At 45.8% G+C, this 24,222-nt stretch overlaps 4 protein-coding genes across 8 annotated transcripts; 2 read left to right on the plus strand and 2 right to left on the minus strand.

The window, feature by feature from the left end:
- Positions 1-91: 91 nt before the first annotated feature.
- On the plus strand, positions 92-13,768 carry vps8 (VPS8 subunit of CORVET complex). Of its 3 annotated transcripts, none has more exons than XM_061284438.1 (46): positions 92-252; positions 583-651; positions 766-896; positions 1,146-1,242; positions 1,580-1,612; positions 1,792-1,846; positions 1,929-2,053; positions 2,251-2,337; positions 2,506-2,573; positions 2,823-2,976; positions 3,051-3,110; positions 3,191-3,298; positions 3,441-3,521; positions 3,864-4,034; positions 4,146-4,220; positions 4,351-4,386; positions 4,476-4,566; positions 4,666-4,712; positions 4,793-4,882; positions 5,062-5,108; positions 5,475-5,697; positions 5,783-5,872; positions 6,206-6,257; positions 6,329-6,371; positions 6,481-6,553; positions 6,687-6,806; positions 7,011-7,082; positions 7,382-7,501; positions 7,734-7,790; positions 8,195-8,277; positions 8,528-8,612; positions 8,693-8,791; positions 9,129-9,218; positions 9,492-9,538; positions 9,615-9,759; positions 9,911-10,000; positions 10,124-10,291; positions 10,420-10,468; positions 10,959-11,041; positions 11,124-11,204; positions 11,270-11,439; positions 11,629-11,938; positions 12,032-12,076; positions 12,137-12,217; positions 12,337-12,466; positions 13,185-13,768. In XM_061284438.1, the coding sequence occupies exons 1-45, from the start codon at positions 181-183 to the stop codon at positions 12,460-12,462; spliced, it is 4,299 nt and encodes a 1,432-aa protein (XP_061140422.1). In that variant the 5' UTR covers positions 92-180; the 3' UTR covers positions 12,463-12,466; positions 13,185-13,768. The 3 variants fall into 3 exon arrangements, with proteins under 3 accessions (XP_061140422.1, XP_061140423.1, XP_061140425.1); XM_061284439.1 differs by having other exon boundaries at positions 6,209-6,257; XM_061284441.1 differs by lacking the exon at positions 7,734-7,790.
- Positions 12,720-19,678, minus strand: pcca (propionyl-CoA carboxylase subunit alpha). 2 transcript variants are annotated; one of them, XM_061284443.1, is made up of 22 exons: positions 19,472-19,678; positions 18,920-19,099; positions 18,731-18,844; positions 18,595-18,648; positions 18,269-18,400; positions 18,123-18,159; positions 17,945-18,023; positions 17,779-17,881; positions 17,614-17,708; positions 17,296-17,446; positions 16,977-17,120; positions 16,288-16,362; positions 16,131-16,199; positions 15,986-16,061; positions 15,696-15,909; positions 15,527-15,629; positions 15,147-15,245; positions 15,013-15,066; positions 13,279-13,419; positions 13,101-13,178; positions 12,939-13,013; positions 12,720-12,857 (listed from the first exon to the last, which is right to left on the minus strand). In XM_061284443.1, exons 1-21 carry the CDS (start codon positions 19,523-19,525, stop codon positions 12,945-12,947), a joined length of 2,121 nt encoding a protein of 706 aa, XP_061140427.1. In that variant the 5' UTR covers positions 19,526-19,678; the 3' UTR covers positions 12,720-12,857; positions 12,939-12,944. The 2 variants fall into 2 exon arrangements, with proteins under 2 accessions (XP_061140427.1, XP_061140428.1); XM_061284444.1 differs by having other exon boundaries at positions 12,720-12,860.
- A 44-nt stretch (positions 19,679-19,722) lies between these two features.
- On the plus strand, positions 19,723-21,051 carry chchd1 (coiled-coil-helix-coiled-coil-helix domain containing 1). The gene is made up of 3 exons (XM_061284456.1): positions 19,723-19,861; positions 20,030-20,148; positions 20,400-21,051. The coding sequence occupies exons 1-3, from the start codon at positions 19,723-19,725 to the stop codon at positions 20,508-20,510; spliced, it is 369 nt and encodes a 122-aa protein (XP_061140440.1). The 3' UTR covers positions 20,511-21,051.
- polr1c (RNA polymerase I and III subunit C) lies at positions 21,013-24,006 on the minus strand. 2 transcript variants are annotated; one of them, XM_061284452.1, is made up of 9 exons: positions 23,848-24,006; positions 23,380-23,451; positions 23,244-23,297; positions 22,765-22,897; positions 22,547-22,678; positions 22,287-22,439; positions 21,947-22,096; positions 21,365-21,481; positions 21,013-21,266 (listed from the first exon to the last, which is right to left on the minus strand). In XM_061284452.1, the coding sequence occupies exons 1-9, from the start codon at positions 23,917-23,919 to the stop codon at positions 21,148-21,150; spliced, it is 1,002 nt and encodes a 333-aa protein (XP_061140436.1). In that variant the 5' UTR covers positions 23,920-24,006; the 3' UTR covers positions 21,013-21,147. The 2 variants fall into 2 exon arrangements, with proteins under 2 accessions (XP_061140436.1, XP_061140435.1); XM_061284451.1 differs by having other exon boundaries at positions 23,190-23,297.
- Positions 24,007-24,222: the final 216 nt, after the last annotated feature.

Consider the following 24,222-nt stretch of genomic DNA (forward strand, 5'->3'; position numbering starts at 1 on the left):
GGCCGGGGGCAAACTTCCTTCGTTCCTGTTTCTCGATGGATTGAAACTCCTGTCCGTTAGGTGGCGCTAGTGCACCTGAATGTTTTTTTGTCAACCGCCGGTCAAATTGATAGACAAGAAGAGATGAGGAAGCATATTCGTGGAAAATGAAAAGTGTGCAGCAACTGACCCCATTTCAACATGTCGCAATCTTTGGACGCTGGCGCTTTACTCTCTTCATCCTCGCCGCTTGATCCAATGGACGAGGGAGTGGTAAGGCGAACAAATTATTAAGTGGAGCTACACACACAGATATTGTGGGAAAACGTTGTTTTTCTGCTCTCTTATGATGGACGTGTTTAATCAAATGAGTTGAGTTGCACAACTGTGTGTCTCTTGTGTATTGAACATTTTGATACCGATTTAATTGTCCGGAGGGACAGTAAATCGCAAAACGTGGTGAAACTAGCACGTTTGGTGAATGACTGAGAACAAAACAATACGTACAGGAGGGTGATTACGTCATACACAAATGCTCAACACATTTCAGTTAGCGAGTGATATCTAACAGTGGCTCTCTCATTACTCTTTCTTTCTCTTGAGATTGATGATAAGGAATTCGACATTCCCCAAGTAGACACACCTCCCACCTTGGAGAGCATCCTCAATGAGGTCAAGTATTACTTTTCATTTCAGTCTTGTTGTTATGATCATAAAGAGATGCCAATCTTCTCACCTCTTTCACCAAGACAAAGTAGACCTAACCCCCCCCTTATGTCATTGCAGCTGGAGGATGAGGAGGAGCCATTTGTGCTGGAAGATACGTGTGTGCTGAACACTGAAAATATTGATGCTCATTCCTGCGATACTGCTTCTCTTGCCAGCTCTGACAGTGGGGACCCGGCTCACTTCAAACGGCACGAATTACACGCACGCACGCACGCACACACACACACAAAGACACACTTGCATGTTTTGACGTTGCTTGCAGTATGTACTTTTATACACAGTGCATACAGAATAAATGAAAGTATCACAACTGCACATACTGTATTGTACATCGAAAAGATCTGAATGTGCTCCATGGAAAAATGTGGCCTGCCATTTTTCCAGACGCGTGTGCGTTAACGCTGTTTTTGTGAATCTTAAAATGGCCTGGCTTTAAGGAAGAAGAAGGCGGGGGAATGGAAAGCGGCCATTCATGGATCGGTTCTACGACACAGCGTACTTCAGGGCATTTCTGCGCAGATCGTCTCCGCCGCGGTAATCTTTCGGCACGCGCGCTCGCTCGCATTCATCATCAACAATCGAAGCGAAGAGAAAGAGAGTACAGGTTGTGGCGTGTCAGTGTTGACGTGCTTTCCAAATTGCTCTTGTCAATTATTCATGACAACGATTTTCATGATCAAAATGAATCGATGAATAGAAATCATTGACAAATTGATTTGAAAATCGGTTGTGCATCAGTGTCTGTTTTCTACTACTTGCTGGAGCTTTGGGGAAACAACGGAATGTGTTGACTTGATTTGAGTTGCTCATTTTGCAAAATGCATCGCAGAACAATTGCTTGACTAAAGACAGCATTTGTGTCTTTCCTCAGGACAAGGTTGATGCTGGGTTACCAACTGCGATAGTGAGTACGGGGGAGCTCATTTGGGAACGCGTGCACGTCGCGAGCAACTGAATCCCACCCACATGGTTGAATTTGACGGGAATTACACTTGTGAATTTGCTGCCTAGTTGTCTGTTTGCTGGATTTGCTCACGAACGGATTTGATGTATTGTGTACGGTATGGTGTCTGTCGTCTTCAGACGCTTGCCGGCGTGATTGTGGTGGGAACGTCTCACGGTCTGGCTTTGGTCTTTGGTAAGGCAAATCCAGACTTGTCATTTTGAATTTCCTGAGCTTGGCTCTGATGCCTGGTGTCAGCTTGAACTCTGGTCTCCAGATAACAACCAAGCGTTGAGACTGTGTCTTGGAACAAAAACGACGGGTGCAGAGTTTGGCGCAATCTCTGCCCTCAGCATCAACAACGATTGCTCAAGACTTCTCTGTGGCTTTGCCAACGGACAGGTACAATCCTAATCATTTTTGGGCTTGTCACATCACAAGCTAGCACGCGTACGTTTGGTCAAGTCGCAATTTAGTACGCTGGTGCCACTGTCTGCCGGAATAGCCTTCCTGAAGCTCGGAGTCGAACAAAACCAAACCATTTGTTGTTGGTGGTGGTGTTACGATTGACCATCGTAGCGTGTGTTCTTCTTCCGAAGATGACCATGTGGGATCTGGCCAACGGGAAACTGCTTCGAACTATCACAGACGCGCACCCTCCGGGCACAGCGATTCTTCACGTAAAGGTAAGCAGCTGTGGTGACAAAACACCCGCTCCGTTTTGTCTGCACGAGAGGGAATGTTAAAACATGTCGGCAGTAGTCGCAAGCAGCGGCCAATCATTTCCGTGCCAATGTCAATTGTTGATGGGTTATTTTGCCTTTGATCACGTGTTCCCTTCTTGTTGCTCCAAGTTCACCGATGACCCAACTCTGGCAGTATGCAGTGATAGCGGTGGATCCGTTTTTGAGCTGGCTTTCAGGTCAACGGACTTCTTTGACCCATCTACGTAGTCATGATACGCAACGGTGGCATGCTCTCACCACAGCTGCGGCAAAGCACTTTATAGCGCATCGAGCAACATCACAGCATTTGTATCATGTGATGTGACTTGAATATTACGGTACTCGCCGGATTACGTCGCTAAGTCCAGAATGCATTTTGAAAGTAAGCTTCCTAATCGCCAAGAAGCGCAAGCGTGATCTGAAAACCACATTTGCCTTGCTTCCAGGAGAGTCATGGGCATGCGTTCGTGTGACTCGAGATGTCTCTTCAGTGGTTCCAAAGGGGAAGTTTGCTGCATTGAACCGTTGCGCGCGTATCCAGACTTCAGCGAGCACCCGATATGCCATTATTCTATGTTGGCTTTGGCTTCCCTCACAAAGGTACGTGGCGGCGCCTAACCCTCGTGGTCATTTGAAACACCGAGCGAGCCGCTTCAGCGTGCTTTTTTCTGCAGATTCTGGTTATTGGACTCAAGCCCTCCCTCAAAGTTTGGATGACCTTTCCCTACAGCAAGGTCAGATCCTCCCACGTAATTGTACACATGTATGCAAAAGAAGCACGATAGCAATGAGTTTGCCTTGTGTTTGCGTCTAGTCGGAACCATCCAGCGTCCCGCAGCTCGCGTGGCACTTTGTGTCTGTCCAAATGGCCGTCCACCCGTTCTTAGCTTTTTCGAAAGGAGATACCGTCCACTTTCTCATGGTATGTAGTACGCAAGTCCCTCAAGCCATGTCTTCATTTTTGGACGTGACTATATTTCCGGGTGTCTTCATTGTTTACTTACTTGTTTACCAGTTATTGCAGCATCTTTGCCAGTGGTCCTTGTTTTGATATGCATTCCTAGATCAAAAGAGAGGAGATGGGTGCCATCCATGTCATCAAACAGAGACATATTCATCTCAGCTGTGATATTATCAGTTTGAATGTAAGTAGCAACCTCGGTATAACACAAATCTCGGCCAATTGTTGCTCTTTTCAAAGTAGATGGATAGATAGTATTGATCATGTTTGACTCGTGACATGTAATGGCAATTAATATCGAGATGATAAATGTCATGGACAACTCGAGGGACCAGATCCTTTCAATTCTTTGTAACAATGGAAGCTTTCTAAAAGCTCTTGCTGAGCTGTAAAGCAAGGTGCATTTCCTGTATGTATCATTTATTGACTTTTGTGCATTTCCTGTATGTATCATTTATTGACTTTCTCTCTCTGTCTCTCTGTCTCTGTCTCTGTCTCTCCCTCTCTGTCTCCATTTTACTTGGAGTGGATTAACGGTCGCACTTTAGTCCTGGTCGACAGCCACGAGAAGCTCCAGGTTGTGGACCGTCCCAGTCAGGAGATTTTGGAGATTTTGGACTTGGAGCAGGTGCAGCTGGTATACAACAGCCGCCATTTCAAATCGCTGGCCACAGGAGGAAATGTTTCCCGGGCTTTGGTGAGACAAATGGAGGGCATAAAGCTGCAATGAGTGATTGATAGCCAGGTTGCCTTGAATTGGATTGACTATGTATGTATTCATTTGGCTCCCGTTTCTTTTGTATTGCAGGCTTTAGTTGGAGAAAAGGCTTGCTACCAGTCCATTTCAAGCTATGCGGGACAGATGGTCTGTTTGGGCACCAAGGTGCGTACTATTTTGGAGTCCCGGCATTCGTAAAGCCGAGGTGGCCCGATCGACACCATCACGCGGTGGTAGCCATTAGGTCACCGTTAACGTTGACTGCTGAGTCTTTCCCATTGCTCTTTGGTTTCAGTCAGCCCATTCCATGACGCTCAGAACCTGGAGAGAGGTAACTTTTTTTTGGGGGGGGTTCTTTCTTCTCCCCTTTGTTGTCCACTGTGGTTCTTCTCTCACTTGATTTTCTCTCCGCGTATGCAGCGCATCGACTGTTTGTTGAAGCAGGAACATTTTGTTGAAGCTCTCTCGCTGGCCTGGTCCTTCCATGAGCGAACAGCTAAGGCTGTGATTGGTGAGTGCTTATGATAACAAATGAAAGTCTTGTCGCAAAATGCTCATTGGTCACACGGATGACGATCATGTTAACGGCGTGGTCGTGTGTTTCCTCCAGGCTTGTGTGGAGATCCTGTGAAAAGAAGGGGAATTGTCGGTGACAAGGTATGCGTCGAAAAGCCTCACTGCAGATGTGTCAGCTATGGATGGATTCAGTTGGATGGTAACTGTGTGTGTTGCCGGAGATGGTGGAGATACTGCTGCTCTTTGCCGATCACGCCATGAACAAGTGCCCCGAACAAGGCAGAATCCAAGTGATGGAGCAACATTTTCACGTAAGCCCATTCCAGACTCTGCTGTAGTCGTACGCCGTCCTGAAAACAAACGCTCCGCTTACGTGGCTGCTTTTTGTCCCCGATAAATGTCGTGTGACGCCTTTGGGACATTTTGATAGGGTGGCTCCCACACTTGGATCGTGCATGTTGACGGTCAATTCTTGTCTGTTTCTGTTCAGGATGTGATTCCTACACTGATCGATTTCTGCCTGTTGTTACAAAGGCCGTAAGTATTTTGGACACGGTACATCATTGCAAGCGCGAGCGCTAACGTCAGGATAGGTGTTGGCAAAATACACACAGTGTTGCTAGCCCTGTGGTCATGGAAGAGAAATCCACAGTCAATGAACTTGACTGGAAATGCAGCCATGACGGAAATCCGATCGGCTCCAATTTTCCATCATTTCAAAGCAGCATTTCAAGTGGCACCCGAGCGTGCCTCTTTGTGCCGTCGAGAACCCGGCCGGCCGGGTAGGGGGAAAGTGGGCAATTGGAAGTGCGTCTTCAACCTTATTATTTCTGTATTTATTTCGTGTCAATCATTTGGACCCCTCTTGTGACTGTCCAGTCAATATGTGTGTTTTGCTTTTAGCGATCTACTATTTGAGCAGCTTTACGCCGGGCTCGCCGAGAACGCGGTCGCCAAGGGTGTTTTCCTGGAATCGCTGGAGTCCTATGTCGTTACGGAGCGGCTCGGTCACCTCCCCACGCCTATTATGAAGGATCTCCTGGCCCATTACCACAGCAATGCTTTGATGGACAACTTGGAGAGATGCATCGTCCGTCTGGATGTCACAAGCCTGGATATACAGCAGGTGTGGAAGAGCGTGCAATTGTCGTCGTCGTCGTCGTCGTCGCTGCGTTCCCCTCAAATTCAATTCAATTCAATGTGTGTTCAAGGTGGTTCAAATCTGTTGGGAAAACCAACTGTACGATGCTATGATCTACGTGTTCAACAGTGGCATGAATGACTACATCACACCAATGGAGGTACTCAAGAAAGCTCTTGTCGTCAAGTAGTCAGGTGGCTTTGGAATACAAACGTTGCTAAGCCGGGATCGGATTTTTGGGTTCGGGTTTTTTTTGCTCGTGGGTGACCTTTATCAGATTGTTTTTGGACAGTTCCTTTGGTTTGGGCTGACTTTCATGTACAGTTTTTGTAATGAGAGCCAGGTTCGGGTATATCAAGCATCAAGCGGACATTTGTGGTCATTCAGCAACACAAGACGGTTCCTTCATCTTTCGTAGTCGTAGCCAGAGATTGAAACACCTCCGTTCCTGTTCTGAAAAGGAGGAAAACAAAATGCTGACCTCTTGTTTCAGAAGCTTTTTGCTGTGATTGCTCCACCGCTTCGGGAGGGAAGGAGCTTAACAGGTCAGCTTCTTTTCTGCAACTCATTTGTATGGGACGGATATAGTCCTAATACCTGGCCTGATTTTGAACAGCTGAACAAGTGGTGATGGGAAACAAACTTTTGGTGTATATCAGGTAAGCCAAGATTGGGTCGTTGAATGGCGGCGGCTTTTTGTGACGTAAAAATCCATTCTGAAGCTGGATCCATGTGTGGTATTTTTATTTGTATTTTTTTGGGGTGAAGTTGTTGTCTGGCAGGAAGAGCATATCCCCTGGGAAACATCCCCGAGGATCTTGTGGTTCAGGTCAAGATTCAGGTATCAAACCGTCAGCCCGATTGAACAATGGAGAGGCACGCACCGTGCTCCGTGCTCGGACCATGAAATGTGCACTTTTGTTTTGAAGTCAAGAGGAAGTGGCATGTAATACGCAGCTCTCTGTGTTTGTCAGGTATTTGAGTACCTGATTGTGCTCCACACAGGGGAGTCCTCATCCTCATCTGATGCTTACCCTCTTATTCATACCCTCCTCCACTTTGACACTCGAGAATTCCTTAATGTGCTCGCCATGGTGAGTTTTCCTCAATGCTATGTGGCGAATAGGGCTTTTGGGTGAGTTTTCCCTCAATGCTATGTGGCCAATATGGCTTTTTGGTGTTTGTCCGAGAGCTCGTTTACTAGAGCTCATTCACTCGAGCCAGCGGGCCAGAAACTCTGGAGGAAATTCTCATCTGGAGGCGCTGATGAGGAGTAACGCATGCTTTCTTCTTTCTAGACATTTGAAGACTTTCAAAATGACAAGCAAGCCATCGAGTACCAGCAGAGGATAGTGGACATTTTACTTCAGGTAAAAGGATACATGCGTGTACAGGGCTCTCGAGACAAACGCAATCTTATCACTTTGTCAGTAAACATCAAAACAATCTTAATGAGGGTGAATTTGGATCCATTTCACACTTTGTATGGACAGCATAAGATTCTTTTGTTCGAAAACGGGCATGTGGATACGCAAGGCGACTGTATCGGCTATAGATTTCACGCAAAGTCAAATAAATGTTCAATATTAAATGACAGCTCCTTTGTTGATCAATCAAATCTGGTCTGCCTTGACATGAATGTTGATGCTTTTGCTCCAATGTGCTCCAGGTGATGGTGGACAACCCAGACTTTACACCGTGCCAGGTGGGCGGCCTTTTTGCCTTTTTGGCCCGGCAGCTGTCCAAACCGGACAACACGCTTTTTGTCAACAGAAAATTATTTGATCAGGTAAGCTGTTCCGTTCAAAAGCACTCGATTTCTTCGAATGAGCAAAGAAATACAAACAGTGGTTCCAAAATTGGTTAAAAACAAAAAAAGAAGGAAGGAAGGAAGGAATTTATCACTTTCAGTTGGATAACTTGAGATCTTAAGTTGAACACGTGTGATTTGCCTCCAGCCAGCCAGCCAGCCAGCCAGCCAGATTTGCATTGGTCATTGCTCTCTATGATATTGGTTTTAGGTGTTGGAATTCCTCTGCAGACCAGACGACGTCTCTCGACACGCTGAACGACAGCAGGTTTGAATCAAGCAAAGAATCGAATGGAAAATATTCACCATAACGCTCGAGAATGTGTGCTCCCAGATATTTCAAACGTAGGTTCACGTCACACTGAATAGAAGATCACATTTTGTCGTATGTGACGCGCATTGAGGAAAAAAGCCCTTGACGAATGACTTTGCAGCCATTCCAAACTTAGAACCTATCCTGCCAGTTGCAGCTTTGAAGCAGAGAAGATGCCACATAGCACAGGACAATCAATAAGTGAAGAAAATCACACATGACATTTTTAGATTTGTTTTGATGACCTTTGGGGTCTGCACGATGATCATTCTCAAAAATAGTTCTAGTCCTTGCTTCTAGACAAGAAAGGAACGTTGTCTTGCTATATTGCTACGTTTGATTCTTTTCTTGTTTTCAAGGTTCTGCTGCAGCTGCTCCAGGTTGGAGGAGTGGTCCAGTTTGATGAAGAAAAGCTGTTGACTTTGTCGCAGAGAGCCACGTTGTGAGTAGCTGACCAAAACTACGTTTGCATCACGATAGCCATACTCGCTCGGAAGGAAATGCACGCTAGAGGAAAAAGAACAAATACAATCGAGTGGCATTTCGTCGCATTAAATACCGCAATGAAACCGTAGCATTCGTGGGACAAAACGCTTTCCTCGGCAAGCAGACGTCACATATTAGGGCCAATACTTGGGCGTCAATGAACCCATTTGCAAGTCTATTGTTTTTGTGCGTGCCTTCCAATCCAGCTACCAAATTTTGGAATTTCTCTACGAGAAGAAACGTATGTACGACAAGACCATCGACTGCTACCTAAAAGACCCTCTGAGAAAGGTCAGAAAAGATAGCTGGAATGGAGGGAGAGCCAGCCCTTTCCAACGTACGTGTGTGGGTGTGTCTTTGCGTACATGCAGGGCGAGATCTTCAGCTATATGGAGCAACTGATGTCCACGTCGAGCCACACATCCCAGGAGAAAGAGACCGTGAAGAAGAAAACGCTCCGACACATTCAGGTCAGCGAATGTGCCTTGTTGATTCAAAATACCTATGGTTGCCAATCATGCAACGGGAAAAGACCCAAATCATTTTGACGTCCCTGGACTCTACCTGAAGAAGTGCAAGTGTGCCTGTCCCATTGGTCAGAAGGCTCGCTCTTACATCAGGGAACGGCAAAAAACAGAAGTTCGACAACAACTTTTTGTCTCTGTGTAAATAGCCCTGGTTTGACCCTCTCACGGTACACATATGTCAGTTTGATTTTTCAAGTGGAGTGTGTGCAAATGATGGCGCTTCTTTTGTCCAACTTTGCTCTTTTTAACCAATGTACGTACGTTACACGTATGTTAACAGGATCTGATCATCTTTGATACGAGCAAATCCGCCGACCTGGTTGTGTGTCACTTTGCTGAAGAAGTGGATCAAATTCTTTGCGCTCTCCCGGTATGTGCACGCAAATGATTTTGTCGTTTGTCTGCCGCATCGGTCACAAACAACCCAATCAATATTTGCAAAGTGAACACACCAATTGAAGGAAGCATTTTGAGAAGACTTCACTTGTGGTCTTTTAAAGCATTTCAAGAGAGTGTCAAATGGTGGAAATTAGCTTTGACCGAGTGCAGTACATGTTGGTCAAATCATCTGATGTCAAGCTTACAATAGTCTTTTGTCTGTGTGTGTGTGTGTGTGTGTGTGTGTGTGTGTCTCTTCCTACAGGATGGCAAGCTGCTTTTCAACTTTTTGACCTCATTCATGGAGTCATGGTTTGCTGGCTGTCGTACAAAACTTTCCCGGCCATCTTTGTTTTGTGTCACCGACAACTTGTTTGGTCTTTCTTAGGGAGCGTCATTATCCAGGGACCAGCCTTCCTCTGGAACATGATCTTCACACGCGTCTGCTGGACCTACTGTGCCGCTTTGCCCCTCAACAGCTCTTGGCTTTCCTTCAAAGCTCACCGCACTACAGATTGGAGGAAGCGATTCAAGTACGACAATCTGTCTTGATTGGAAATGATGTGAAATGTTGTGATGGCCTCGCTCTCCCTGCAATTGGGAGAAAATCTCGTCCTCATCCAAATTGGCCGAGCAAAGGTGTAGGCGGGAGATTCCAATTGACTTGTCTCATTCTTTGTTTAGATCACGGAGAAGTACTGTCACAGCGAAGCCACAGCTTATCTGCTTGAGAAGAAGGGAGACTGCAATGGAGCCTTTGCAGTTTTGTTGGAGGTACGTCGTCCATTTAGACTTGTGATAGGAATCTGTTAAGTTCATTTACTGAGTTCATGTGGGAAAGCATCTTGTGAAGCCAAATTGTGAAAAGAATTCTCCGCCTCAACTCTCCCTTGATAGGCGTTCAAAGAGCAGCTTTCGCTACTGACCGCTGACACCAGCGGAGGGCCGAAGGAAGACGACAAAGAAAACCAGTGCATGGTATTGAAGAGGGTGGAACATTCCCTCGATACCATCATTGCTTTGGGTCGGCGCAACTCCAAGAAACTCCAGCCGCCGCAAATCAAGGTCATTTCTCTTACTGTCAAGAAAGCGCAAGTACTTTTTTTGAATTCCACTTTGGGCTGCAGTGAGCACAATGACCTTGCCTTGCCTTGCCTAGTTATGTTTCACTGCTCTTTTTTTCTTCCATTCAGGAGCTGTGGTTTTCATTATTGGAGACATTGATGACTCCCCAGAAACAGGGTAAAGCAGCTCACTCATCCACTACTTTGTTGGCCCACGGGACGTAATGTGTGAGCTGCACTCAAACGTCACAGGGGCGGGCAGGCAGGCAGCCACGCACGCAGGCAGGCAGGCAGGCAGGCAGGCAGCCACGCAGGCAGGCAGGCAGGCAGGCAGGCAGGCAGGCAGACAGGCAGACAGGCAGGCAGGCAGGCAGGCAGGCAGGCAGACAGACAGACAGACAGACAGGCAGACAGACAGGCAGGCAGACAGGCAGGCAGACAGACAGCCATACTGTGAAGACCACATGCTGGAAATATACGAAGAATTCTAGGTCTAACCAAAGCATGGTTAAGCACCGCTGCCCGACCTCATTTGGCAAAACGGATCTTTTTTCAGGCTGACGTTATTTTACAAAACGTATGCTTGCCGTTCTCCTGAACAGCGACGAATTTGGAAAGGTTTTGGCTCAGTTCTCGTCAATGCAGCATTTTGTGCTTGCCTTTTGCAGTCTTAAAGGATCTGACAATGAACGTTCTCAACAGTATGAGCAGCTTGGTTTCAATGCCTGCTATCATCCAGCAGATACTGCAGGTTTGTGCATTTGTACCTTTACCACAATAGCCTACTTTGTCATGCTGCCACTTGCCATCTGACCAAAGCTCTTGTCTAACAGAGTCCCGTTTATGAGAAAGGACAACTTGCAGAGATCCAAGTCCTTATCCTTGGAATGCTTGACACCTTCAACTATGAACAGGTAAATGGACACGTGGAGGGCAAGGCTTTGTCCTATACATACCTCATTGGTGTTTTGTGTTCCAGACTTTATTTGAAACAACAACGAGTCTGTTAAATCATGACCTGCACTGGTCCTTGGCTCATCTGCGCACGGCCGTCACAAAGGGACTCCACCCCAGACAAGACTACTGCAACATTTGCCTGCAGCAGTACAAGAGGTGGCAGGACCCAGCTGAGCAGATCCTTTTATTCAGGTAGCCCAATGTCAAATGACATACGGACATAGGTACATTAGTGTTGCCACTGGAGAGCCAAAGCTCCATTTTACACGCTAACCCTAACCTAACTAGCCGAGGGGCTAGCGAATGTGCCGTGATCCTCCTACATGAAGCGTAAATCTGAAATGACGTTCTCAATAGTAAGGAATCTGTCTCTCTTCTCAGCTGTGGTCACCTATACCACATTCAGTGCATGCAGCAGCAGCAAACTATGGACTGTGGCTTGGGAGGTGCTTCAGAGCAGCAGCAGCGGCGGCGGCAGCAGCAGCAACAGCAGGAGCAGCAGCAGCAGGAGCAGCAGCAGCAGCAGCAGCAACACCAGCAGCAGCAGCAACACCAGCAGCAGCACCAGCAGCAGCAGCAGCACCAGCAGCAGCAGCAGCAGTGGAGCTGCTACAAGTGTTCCACCATCCATCGAGGAAAAGGCGGGCAGTATAGTATACCAAAGAGAGTTCGGAGTACATCCCTTGCACAGGTCTGTATTTGAGGCTGTGCCATGAAAAATGCACCCAAAAGCATGGCCCAGCGCTGCTCTGCTGCAATCTTCTGCTGAATATCTTTTCCCCAGACTCGACTTTCATCCCTGCATCACGATGAAGCTCGTCGAAAGAAGGTTGGGATCTTGAGACAAAAGGAATAGGTTGTAATAAATGAACCAACTTTGGCAATGTAGGTTTTGGAGGAGGTCACGCTGGATTTTCAACAAGAGCAGTCGTGGGATCAGCTGCGTTGTTTATACAAAGGGCCATCAAGGGTAAGTCATTTGGCACGGCGCCATTGCATGCCATTGTTTTGAATAGCTCACCTACTCTTTGCGTTCCGCTTTATAGACGTCTGGCTGTGTTTTGTTGTCTTTATAAATTGCCTCTTCAGTTGGCCATCCTGACGGAGCTCTCTCAGCGCCACAGCAGTGATCGAGCAGGGACACTCATTCAAGCCCATCCGGCACAAGAGGTTTTGAGTCTTAAACTGTCTCCTCCACCTCTGTTGGAAGAATAGCAAGGTGAGCACGTGCCACTTGTTGATTTGTCTCCACCCTAAACTCTGGATGGAGTGAGTGGGCTCTACTCCAACATACTAGTTGTCAATGATTTTGTTCCCACCTCATCAGTGATGCTCGAATGACGTACGATATGTTTGCGACCTGTGAGACTTGTTGGTAAATGTATACAATGTGGGCAAGTCAACTCCAATTGGTTCCAAACGATTGGGCAGATGCTCTTTTTGAGGCATGGGCAACAACACAGGCCAAACAGTGTGCTCAAATGATTTTATTAGCATGTTCAAATAAAAGTGGCTTGAAAGCAAACAAGAAATACAGGATGGGCAGGAAGGACTAAGAATGATATGAACGCTCAAGCGCCACGCTCCGGCACTGTTGAGGTCACCAATCTCTGCTGGGGACAGGAGAAATCAAACGTTTTTTTCTGCTATTGATCATCCACTATGACTTAAGAGGGATGGCTCGCGAATACCTTGAATTATTCAAGCTCAACAAGCAAATCTCCTTCACCGACCGTCTCTCCCGGCTTACAGTGGACACGCTTAACCTGGCACGAAACAAAGATGGACGACAACACACTAAGCGCACAATAGTCTGTTTGGAATTAGATTTCATTGATTGTGGTGACACTGACCTTTGCTTGTTTGACAGCAGTCATACTGTTCTGCATTTTCATGGCTTCAATAACACAAATCTCTTGGCCTTCTGCAACCTACAGTACACGCAACATAACGTGAAAAAGGCAAAGAGCATGAGAGAAAGAAGGCTTCAACGCAGCATCCTACAAGACAGCGCCACGGATCATGGTTTACCTGGTCACCCGCCTCAACAGTAACTGCCACCACCGTGCCAGGCATTGGCGACCGCAGGATGCTGCTGGTATCTTCGGGAACTTTATCTGGCATGTAAGTGTTTAACTTGGCAGCCAACTTGGACAGAATGCGAACCTTGAACTGCAGAAATAGAAAAGGGTTGAACACAATTAAGGTTGGAATCCGCATCCTATGAATAATTTCAACTGGAAACATTCATCCCACTTTTGACACAATTAAGGTTGGGATCCGTATCTTATGAATAATGTCAACTGGAAACATTCATCCCACTTTTGACACTGATGTGGATCTCTGCACGCAATTCCAAATGACCTCCATTGCTAAGGGCAGATAGCATCAATTAAACCTCAACAAAAACAAAGCAGTGGTTCCCAGCTTTTCCAATCCTTCAATCATGACCGACATCCCCAGCGTGCACATTAACAGATGCATTTCATTGAGCTGAATACATCAAATGATCCAGGTCAAATCTGGTCTCGTCTTTTTTTGGTCAAGTCACAAGTCATCAAAAGAGTGACTCAAACGGATGTATATGCGCGTCAATCGCTCCTCTGGGAAGTAGGGTCCCCGTCACAAGAACCGATACTTCCGGTACCGACACGCAAAAAAGACCGAATAATTTACTTTTCGCTCGGCGAGCGGGCTGTGTCGATTCTTGCCTGAACGGAAGGGGGCAGTATACGCATGTCGCATGCGAGCAGCAGTTAGAAGAAGAAGAAGAAAACTTTGGGTCTTTCTCAACAATGGCTTCAACAAGTGGGATTGAAAGTCCAACACGCCGAACGAACGAACGGCCGGCCGGCCGGCCGGCCAGGTCGCTCAAAGAGTCGTGTGTGGAAATATTTTGCAACCGGAGCAATTCTCCATTGGAACAAGCAAGCAAGCAAGCCAACGTGCAACAAATGCTCGAGAGGCTTCCTGACCAAAGGTGGAAACACGTCCAACATGGCCAAATAGCTTAAAGACAGGAATTCGAGGTGAGTGACTTTCCCCTTCCCTTCACTATCACGGTTGTGCCACGTTACGTTTGAAATACGGTAACCGGAATATGCCGACATTTCGAGCTGGGGAGGGCGATGCGGTTGACTTGAAGACTCGATGCCACTGCTGCCCTTTTTATTTTTTTATTTGTATAGCTGAATATTGTTATGATCATCAGTCTTGCTCGTTTTTAGAGATGTGTGTGACTTGAAGGCTCTGTGCCACTGCTGCCCTTTTAATTCATGTTTAGGATTGAGTATTATTGATTGTGACAGAAGGCTCTATGCCACTGTTGCTCTTTTTTTTATGCATAGAGTTGAATAGTATTGCTTATCGGTCTTGCTTGTTTTGATAGATGTGTGACTTGAAGGCTCTATGCCACTGCTGGTCTTTGTTTATGCATACAGTTGAATATTATTCTTGATCCGCCTTGCTTGTTTTGATTGACTTCTTGCTCCATCCCGTTGCTGCTCGTTTCTTATGTGTACACTTGAAGCTGTTTTAAATAAACGAGTGATTTTAAAAGTAAGTGGGTTGTGTTGTTTTTTTCACCGTGGCACCGACATAGTATCGAGAATGGTGGAAAATCACATGTATCGGTACCGACTCCTCCGATTCAGGTATCGTGACGACCCTACTGGAATGTAAACGGTAATGTATCTATCGACGTATATCATAATGGCTGTAAACAGTATTGTGTGTGAGCAAATTCATACAACCTTCAAACCTTACCGATGTGCCCAGATACTGTAGAACTATGTGTCCAGAAGCATCTCGGGATAGACACTGAATCAGAGGATTATATATTACTGATGTGAACACAGCTGTAGTAGAAATAGCACAAAACGGCATGTTTTATTCATTACCTGGAACATTCTGTGCTTACTATTGATAGTGAGTGGTAGCAACGGGGATGCCAAGTTCCACTGTCCGTGGACATCCACCCGTTCTCCGTCCACGCGCACCTAGGAAGAAGAAGAAAAAAACCCCACTCTGATAAGCCAATGTCACAAATTAGCTCCAGCGGTGCTTACAAAGAAAGATTGAAATATAGGTGATATAATTAGAGGTGAAGTGTGGATTATGATTTCAGAAAATAAAAGGTCAAGCACATCAGCAAAGCCAAAAGGTGCATTTTTCAAAAACAGTAGCGTAAAGCTGCAGCAATTGAAAACTCAGGGACGTTGCACCTCTGCTTGTTGCCACTCCAACTCTTTGTTTGAATTGAAAAACGACCTTAACTCACCGAGTAGAGGTCAGCGGATTTGTTAACTTGCACTTGGTGACATTGCTGTCCTAGCTGTGCACACAACTCCCAGCAAGTGCTCTCCACAGGTTTTGAGGCTAGCCTGCAATGAAAACACACCATACAGATAAGGGACCCCAGCTGGAAGGACGGCTCGCTCGCTCCTCACCTCAAGTGACCAAGGATGTTCTGGGAAGCGACTTGGGCTGTGACGTAAAGTGCTGCAGCAGCTGCTAGCAATTCCTGCTTTTGTTCCTCTTGTAGCTGGTGACCTTTAAAGCCCTCGGGGTAAATGTCCGGAAGGAAGTTGGTGCTGATGTCGCCGGAAATAAAGCGCGGATGGGTGATTATTTCTCTCAGGAGTGGAATGTTGTGGGTTACACCTAAAGGCAAAAAATCCCACGTTAGAGCAAGCCCGTTTGCAAAAGAAAAGCTAGCTGCTTGTATTACCAACAATACCTCTGATGACGTAGTTATCCAGCGCATCCTCCATCTTGGCAAGCGCTTCAGCTCTTGTAGCACCATAGGTTATTAGCTTCAAACAGATAGATACATGAAATCAGCGCCTTCCTCGTCTACTTGTTGAGTACAATATTGGAGCAACCTTGGAAATCATAGGGTCGTAATAGATGCTGATGTCACTTCCTTCCTCGATGCCGCTGTCCACCCGGACCTGGCCGCAACAAATGGATTCATCTCAAAATCTTTGCTCTAAGCAAGGATGGAGACATTGGGCCGATTTTGCTGAGCACACGACCTACATTGTTGAGATCTGTCGGTTCTTGGTATTGTGACAATCTTCCAATGGAAGGAAGACCAAATGACTTGTAAGGGTCCTAAAAGAACAAATGAGAATATCAAGTCCAAGTTGAGAAGAGTCAACTTTAGCAGGTTTAGTCCAATTGTTTTACGGGAGGAGGAAAATGCACGTTCCCAACGTACTAACAAATATTGGATGACAATACGTCTGACCACAATGTATCCACACTGAGCCGTCTTTTTGATCCTATTCTGGATCATTTGTTACAGAAGCTGTGGAGAACGAGCAAATGAAAACTCCCGCAGTGCACTGATCCTTCACCAAGTTTCAAGCGGAGCGACCAGGCCAGTGCTTCTCAATTATTTTCTGTTACGCCCCCCCCCCCCCCCAGCAAGAAGAAAACTATTCGCGCCCCCCCTCCCCACCGTGACTATCCTAACTTGTCTTGTAAGTCGTAAAATGTTGCACTGTCGCAAACGTCACAGAAGTAACAACGAGAGCGCCACTGCCCCCTGCTGTGAAAATTCGGAATTACACTTTATTCCAGTACTGCCAAAAAAAAAGCCTGTTCCCCAGGGTCACACGCGCCCCCCCAGGTATAGCACCGCCCCCCCCCCCCCCCCCAAGGGGGGCGCGCCCCACTATTTGAGAAGCACTGGACCAGGCCAATGCGCGACGAGCCGGTCAAACCTCAGCGTAGACGCGGCTCTCGAAGGCCCAGCCGTTTATCGGGACATCTTCCTGTTTGTGGCTCAGCGGGTAACCTTTGGCGACTCGGATCATCTGCTCAACCAGGTCCAGACCGGTAATACACTCCGTAATGGGATGTTCAACCTCGAAGCCAAAGTTAGGAGAACAGTTGTTACTGTAAAACATATCATTGTAGCTCCAATCAAAGTCACAGTCTGCTTTATTAAGTCGGCTGGCTATTTGAATAAGCCTTTGGTTCACGTTGCCTTGCATGACTGACGTACAAAATGTAGCAATTTGCACCTTAAAAGCCATTTACCTGTAGCCGGGTGTTCATCTCCAGGAAGTAGAAGTTCTTCTTGGAGTCTACCAGGAACTCCACTGTCCCGGCAGACGAGTACTCGACAGCCTTGGCGAGCTGAACCGCTTGCTCGCCCATAGCTCGTCTTGTCGCCGAGTCCAGGAAAGTACTAGAAAAGTCCAAAGTAGCATCAAAACATGACATATTTGCTCGTGTAGAAACAGTCATCAGCCCTGCCCCGCCCCGCCCTGCCCCGCCCCGCCCTCTGAGTTCTTGTGCTCATGATGCTGCAAACTGCTGAGCCTGCAAACACCATTGATCCCGTTTGTGGCTAACCTGGGAGCTTCTTCCACCACCTTCTGATTCCTCCTCTGGATAGAACACTCTCTTTCATTCAGCCAGAGAGCATTGCCGTGCTTGTCAGCCAGCACCTACAAGGAGAAGCGTAGACACCAGTATATGGGATTGCTCTACAAAAAGACATACTACGTAGGTACCTACCTGAATCTCAATGTGTCTCGGGTTATCGATGTATTTCTCGATAAGAAGTCGGTCGTCGCCAAAACTCGATGCCGCTTCCTGGGACGAAAAGCGGAACCCTTCCCTGGGAGAACAAACACGTTTCTTGGTTTGGTTGATTTGATTTATTTCGGCGGCACGCACGTACCTTGTTTCGTCGTCGTTCCACGCAACTCTCATTCCTTTCCCTCCTCCGCCCGCAGATGCTTTGATCATGACCGGGTAGCCTAGCACGCAAAAACACAAGCAAGCAAGCAAGCAAGCAAGCAAGCAAGAAATAAATAGAAGCTAACAGGCCTGACATGATGCCTCCATTCTGTTCTTACCAATGTTTTGTGCAATTTTTACAGCTTCCTCCGGAGTCTGGAGCAGAAGGGGAAAAACCCAAACAGAATGGGATTTTTCAAACAATGCGTTGAGCAGAAATACTAAAAGCAATGCAATCATTGAAATGGCAGAATGTTTCACATACCTCGACCACTCCATCGAATCCTGGGATAGTGTTGACCTTTGCAGCCTTAGCAATGAGTTTGCTCTCAATTTTATCCCCCATGGCTTGAATGGCATGAGTGTCTGGGCCGATAAATGTCACACGTTCCTTTGCCTAGAAAAACCAATCATCGTGGAAAATGGTTAACTAGCTGTTACCTTTTCTTTATTACTTTATTCGTTTCGGTCTCAACTCATGGAAGCAGAAAGGTATTCCTTTTAAATGCTAGGAACCAAATGTCATTTCTTCCATTTGGCCCGACGCAGTGTTTGTCGTCGAAGCTTTGCGCCAACGAGGCTCGTACTCACCAGTCTCTTTGCAAACTCTTTGTTTTCGGAGAGAAAGCCATATCCGGGGTGAACCTTGGGGGGAGGAAAAGCAGCCGCATCCCGGCGGCGTCAATATAGAATCCGGATGGATGAGCGATGAAAAGGAAAGGCTTACAGCTTGCGATCTGGTGTCTCTGACAGCATCCAGAATGGCGTCCATGTTGAGGTAGCTCCGATTGGTCGGGGCAAGGCCAACGCATACTGCCTCATCGGCCATCTTGACGTGAACCTGCGTACGTACACAAAACACTTTGACAGCGGCATCCACATATACTTGTTGTCTCAAGAGTCCGATTGGACTCACGGCGTTGGAGTCGACGTCACTGTGGACGGCGACGGTTTGAATCCCCATCTTCTTGCATGTCTTGATCACCCGGCAAGCAATCTCCCCTCGATTTGCGATCAAGATCTTGTCAAAGGTCTTTTCGTTGGTCTTAGGCTTAGTGGAATAGTTGGCCTTGCATCCAGACTGGAAGGGGGCATGCTGCAACACACCAGCCAGCCATCTTTCTTGGTCATTGGTTGACATGATGTCCTTACGGACATGCATTATTACCATGTCATTATCGTGACATTTGGAATACAAACCCATTTTTGGATCCATGATCTGGTATTTAGTAATAGAGCTGCATGCAATTATCATAGGATATTTGGTGTCATAGAGTGTTGCACTCAAATCAAGCATTACAATACTGAGCGCCCTCATTTGAGGACACGTCATCATCGCGAGCAGCAGCAGTTATGTACGCAAGTTTGAAATTGATTTATGCAATGAAAGCAGATGTTCACCACGAAGGACGTTTGCTGGGGCTTTCTCAAACGTTTCGTGTTGGTGCACGAGCCTTCTTCTTCTCACCTTTAAAACAAACACCAATCTGGCGGGTGGCGGTAAAATACTGCGCGTTGCCATCGCGATTCCAATCAGAAAAGTCTCACGTTTTTTTCCAATAGATATGTTCTATTTTACTTGACTTTTTTCTTCTTCACCTTCCACTTTTTCTTCTTCTGCGTTTTCCCCCCTTGGTGTTCTTCGTGTTCTTGTTTTTCTTCTTCTACTTGTTTTCTTCTTCTTCTTCTCGCCTGGAAGCTCCGGCGGCTCCCAATGTAATGGCGTCCCAGGGCGGAATCCTATTTCAGGAAAAGGTCAGCAGGTTGCTCTGCAAACAGAATAAAAGACCTGTACTGAAACCCAACAAAGCTCTTGTCCTGAGAGATTCCGTGACCAGCCGCAAAGCCAAGAAAGGAGGTAAATCTTTGCTCGCGTAACGTTGTGCCGGCCCAGCACCAGACCGGACGGAACAATACATTCCCACCTACCTGTCAGTTCAGTGCGTGTATGTCCTGTCTCTCTCTGTACGCCGAAAATGTTTTGACTGAACAGTCATTTTATTTTATTTTTTATTTCCCCCAACAGAGGCCACCTGTATCACAGAGTTGTCAGTCATGATGGCCTGTTGGAAACAGAACAACTTTGTGGACAGCCTGTGCTCCAAAGAAATGGCCGATTTCTACTCGTGTGTCGAAAAAGCTCAGGTATTTGTTATAGAAATGACACGATTGGATATTTATATTCTAGGCAGTTGCTGCACTGAACAATGGTGTGGTCTGGGACTGAGATGGAATGCCCAATGAAGCACTCCCCAATTCCGTCTTATTTTTGCACCCATTTCATTTGTATGTGTACAGCCAGCCACTCTGTGTGGTGTGAATGCTGCTGGATTTCCTTGGCCCTGGGATCAGTAAAGTAGCAATCTCTTTCGCCCTCCCTCCCTCCTCATTTGCAGGTTTCAATGAAAAATGGCGCAGGAGAAACAAGCATTCAAGGAGGACGTCTGACACCAAAACAAACCAACACCCTGTTGAAAAGATATCCCACGCTACGATTTGAAATCTAGGAATATGAGTGTCTTTTGTTTGACTTGAAATGTACAACATCCAAAAGAGTCTGAACCCTGGAACAATGTTTCGCCATTTCAAGGTACGTAACTCGGTCAAATCCAGGGCTGTTAAACTTATTTGTTTGCGATTTGGCTTCACTCGGACGGCCGTCACAGTGACACCAAATGTTGAATTGTCTCATCAACGTCAAGGATAGAAGTTTGTTCAATTATCCTTTGTAACCATGATGATGTTGCGGCCTAGTCAGACAACATTTGAGCTGAGCATAAAACTCGTGAGATGTCTCAATGTATTTTGTTCAAAAAAGAAGTGGATTGTATTCAATTCGTTTAATGTACCCTTTTTTAGAGCTGTCATTTTAATATTGTGACTAGTTTTGCTCATTTCATCCAACACTTAGCATCATGCCTGCTTGGTACTTGCTTCACATTTACTTCAGACTTCTGACTTGTTTTCACCTCTAGCTAGGTCTGTCATTAAAACTCATTATATAGGCCCTTTCAGCAGTGTACAGTGCTAATAAATTCAAACAAAATGCTTTTTTTTTTTTTTGTCCCACAAAAGTTTAATTGCAAAATGAAGGTACGAACTAACAATTCTACAGGAAGCCCTGCGATAGATGTTCCCATTATTTCACTCTGCGTCGGTCGAGTCCAGTGCATTGAGGAATCTCTGACACTTGGCCATGAGGACTTTGATGCCTTCTGTGACGAGGATATTCGGGGGCAGAATTCCAGTAGACTCCACCGAAACTGTTTGAAAATGGAAAACAATCAATTCCAATTGCACACACTTGACAAGTTTCAATGCACATAAAATGAAGAAGAAGAAAAAGAAAAAAAGAGCATACAGATGAAATGGTCTCGCACTCGTCCGAGTTTCACCACATTCTTTAAGTCATCGTGACGGAGAACTTCTCTGCTGCATGTATCCAAGCGACTGTTGACTACTTTAGCAATCTTGCCCCCTGAACAAAAACAAATGAAAAGCTTTCAATCCATTGTTAGGATCCAGAATTCATTTCTTCTGGCAACTAATGGGACTGCAACTAAGTTTGCAAAGCTTTCAATCCATTGTTAGAATCCAGAATTCATTTCTTCTGGCAACTAATGGGACTGCAACTAAGTTTGCCCCCGAAACAATTCAAAAAAGGGATAACTGTTAAAAAAAAAAAAAGAACATATTGTAAACACACTACACTATAGTTTTTTTTTTTCCCATTTATAAATATATATATTTTTATCATTTTGTACCAGATGCCTCAGTGGCGCCCCCTACAACATGTTGAAACAGCAGCCCAGGTTGTCCGCACACCTAGGGCTATGAAAAGTAGCTGGTAACAGCCCGAAACAGACATAAAAGACCTCCCTCTCTTGGAGCTATGTGCTAAATCAGGCCATTTTAAATTGACTTTGGCGTAAGACAACGTTACCTTCATCATCTTCCAGTTGTATAACGCCTTTGGAAAAGCAACGTTTTAGACGTTCTGCCTTCTCTCCCCGCACTGTATCGAGGAGGGTGATCTCCGGCAGGAGGCGGTAACTCGCTGTGGCCACGGGAGAGAACTTGGCATGATCCTTCCCTGTTCAGAGAACAAAACCACTTCAGTATAATGCACTGAATGAACCAACCCTAGTGCCATTATAATAAATGAATGTCGTCAAATTGCTTATTCCTACATGGATGACGTTCAAACAGGCCAATAATTCATTGCCGCTGTTTATGCAAAAAGGACAAATAAATTCTAGCTGAAGCACAGTAGGCTTTCTCACCAATTCCTTTGACACAGTGCATGACAATGTCCAGTTCCTGTCCTGGCCGGAGCAGCGCTATCAGGATATCATCGTATACTGGTCCAATATTGGAGTCAGCAAACACATCTGCTTGGTTACCGATTGGGACCCATTTAACATCTCTGGAATAGACTACAAGAATGACAATATGGGGGGGCGCTGTAACAAGGTGACTTCACGTGGAAATTCCTCCTTCCGATTTATAAAAACGGAATATACGTAGTCGCGGCCTTCCTTACCTTTGTTGTTTGAATATTGTTCTCGCGGATCCGAGATGTCTTTGCCCGCTTTAGCGTTCCTGGTGCATTTAATCTTGAGGGATAGCTGAATTGTGTCTATTTCCGAAACTTCCTCTTCTGCATACTCCTTCTCTAAAATGAAACCAAATGCCGTATCAAGTAAGCGATGCAGTCCTTAAGCAAGTCAATGTAAATAAAAGAAAAAAGAAGTGGCTTACCAGTACTTCTGTACTCAAAGAGAAAGGGGTCCGCTTTGATAGGGATGAGGCCTAATCTCTGTGCCAGCACTTCATCTTGGACAATAGATGTGTTGCTATAGATGAAAACCTTTTCAATAGCCATGGTGGGCACCTACAAGCACAATCAAATATTCACATGTCAAGCCAATGTGCCCCTTTTTTATTGCTTGCTTGCACTCACATGGTGCTGTTCTTTGCGTAAGTTGATTGAAACGCTAAATAGGTATGGTATAAATGGCGTGCCTATTAGCACCCAATTTGTGCAGATAGGGAACAAGAGGTCACGGTATTTGAACATCGGCTGTGGGGTCCCGCAAGGCTCAGTTTTGGTGCCCAAATTATCATCTAAATTATTAATGATTTATTAATACAGAAATCTGTATTTCTTAAATAAAGATTTCAACCTCTGCTAGTAAGATCCTTCTGAAGGCATTGGCAATAGCTGCATCGATCCCCACCATGTCAAACTCCATCAAGTTCTCGCTGACCTCCGCCACATCAATTCTGAAGCGCTGGAAAACATGCGAGCGTGTCATGACTGGAATACAGTTCAGACAAAATGATAGAAACGGTTGTCATTGAGAAGATAGCTACCTTTTGGAAAGCCTGCATATCCCAAGTGTCGTCATAGCCAGGGTAGTTTCCAGGGAAATCACTTGTGTGAACCTAAACGTGACCAATGAATAATCATAACGTTGATAGCCATTCTGTTGCTAACCAACGCAAACGTGCCTTTTACACTGTGGTCATCATTTGGTTTACTTTTACAAGCCCAAATTCTGTCATTGAAAGTGTGCCGCCAACTCGTGGCGCAGTTAGTCGGCAAACCCGTCACCCAAAAGGGGCTGCTTTATATTGACCATTTTGAAAAGTTATAATTATTATATATAATGATATATCATCATTTAAATATTGATTCAACCAGCCGGAAACGGCACATGGTCGAGCTCGTTGAGTGAACCATCAGTACTCTTTGGACCTGCATTTCAGAATTTTCCTTCCTCCTGCTCTGCTCCAACACCACTACAGAACATCATATTATTATGGCAAAACGTAACTCACATTTCTCACGCAAAATTCTCCTAAAAGAATCCGATTACGGACTTCCTCCACATTTCTACTAACGTCCACCATTTCAACTGTTTTCCTTATCTTTCCTTGCGCTTCCGCTTGCTCTTCTTCTTGTTCTTGGTTTTCTTCTTCGTCCCCTTCTTCCCTTGTCAAGACGGGGACAGCTGGGTACAAATTTCCCGGCTGCGTCCTCCATAGGTCGGTGCACGTACCAGAATCTTTTATTTTTTTTGACTTGCCCCATGACGTTTACATACGGCGGGGGCAGGAGGATATAGTTTGGTAAGAATATGAAAACGTCAATAGATGTTGAACAATTAGACAAAAGAGCAAACAAAAGGCGACACTTGGCATTTACGTTCAAAA

Source organism: Syngnathus typhle, linkage group LG8 (genome assembly GCF_033458585.1).
Source record: "Syngnathus typhle isolate RoL2023-S1 ecotype Sweden linkage group LG8, RoL_Styp_1.0, whole genome shotgun sequence".
NCBI lineage: Eukaryota > Metazoa > Chordata > Actinopteri > Syngnathiformes > Syngnathidae > Syngnathus > Syngnathus typhle.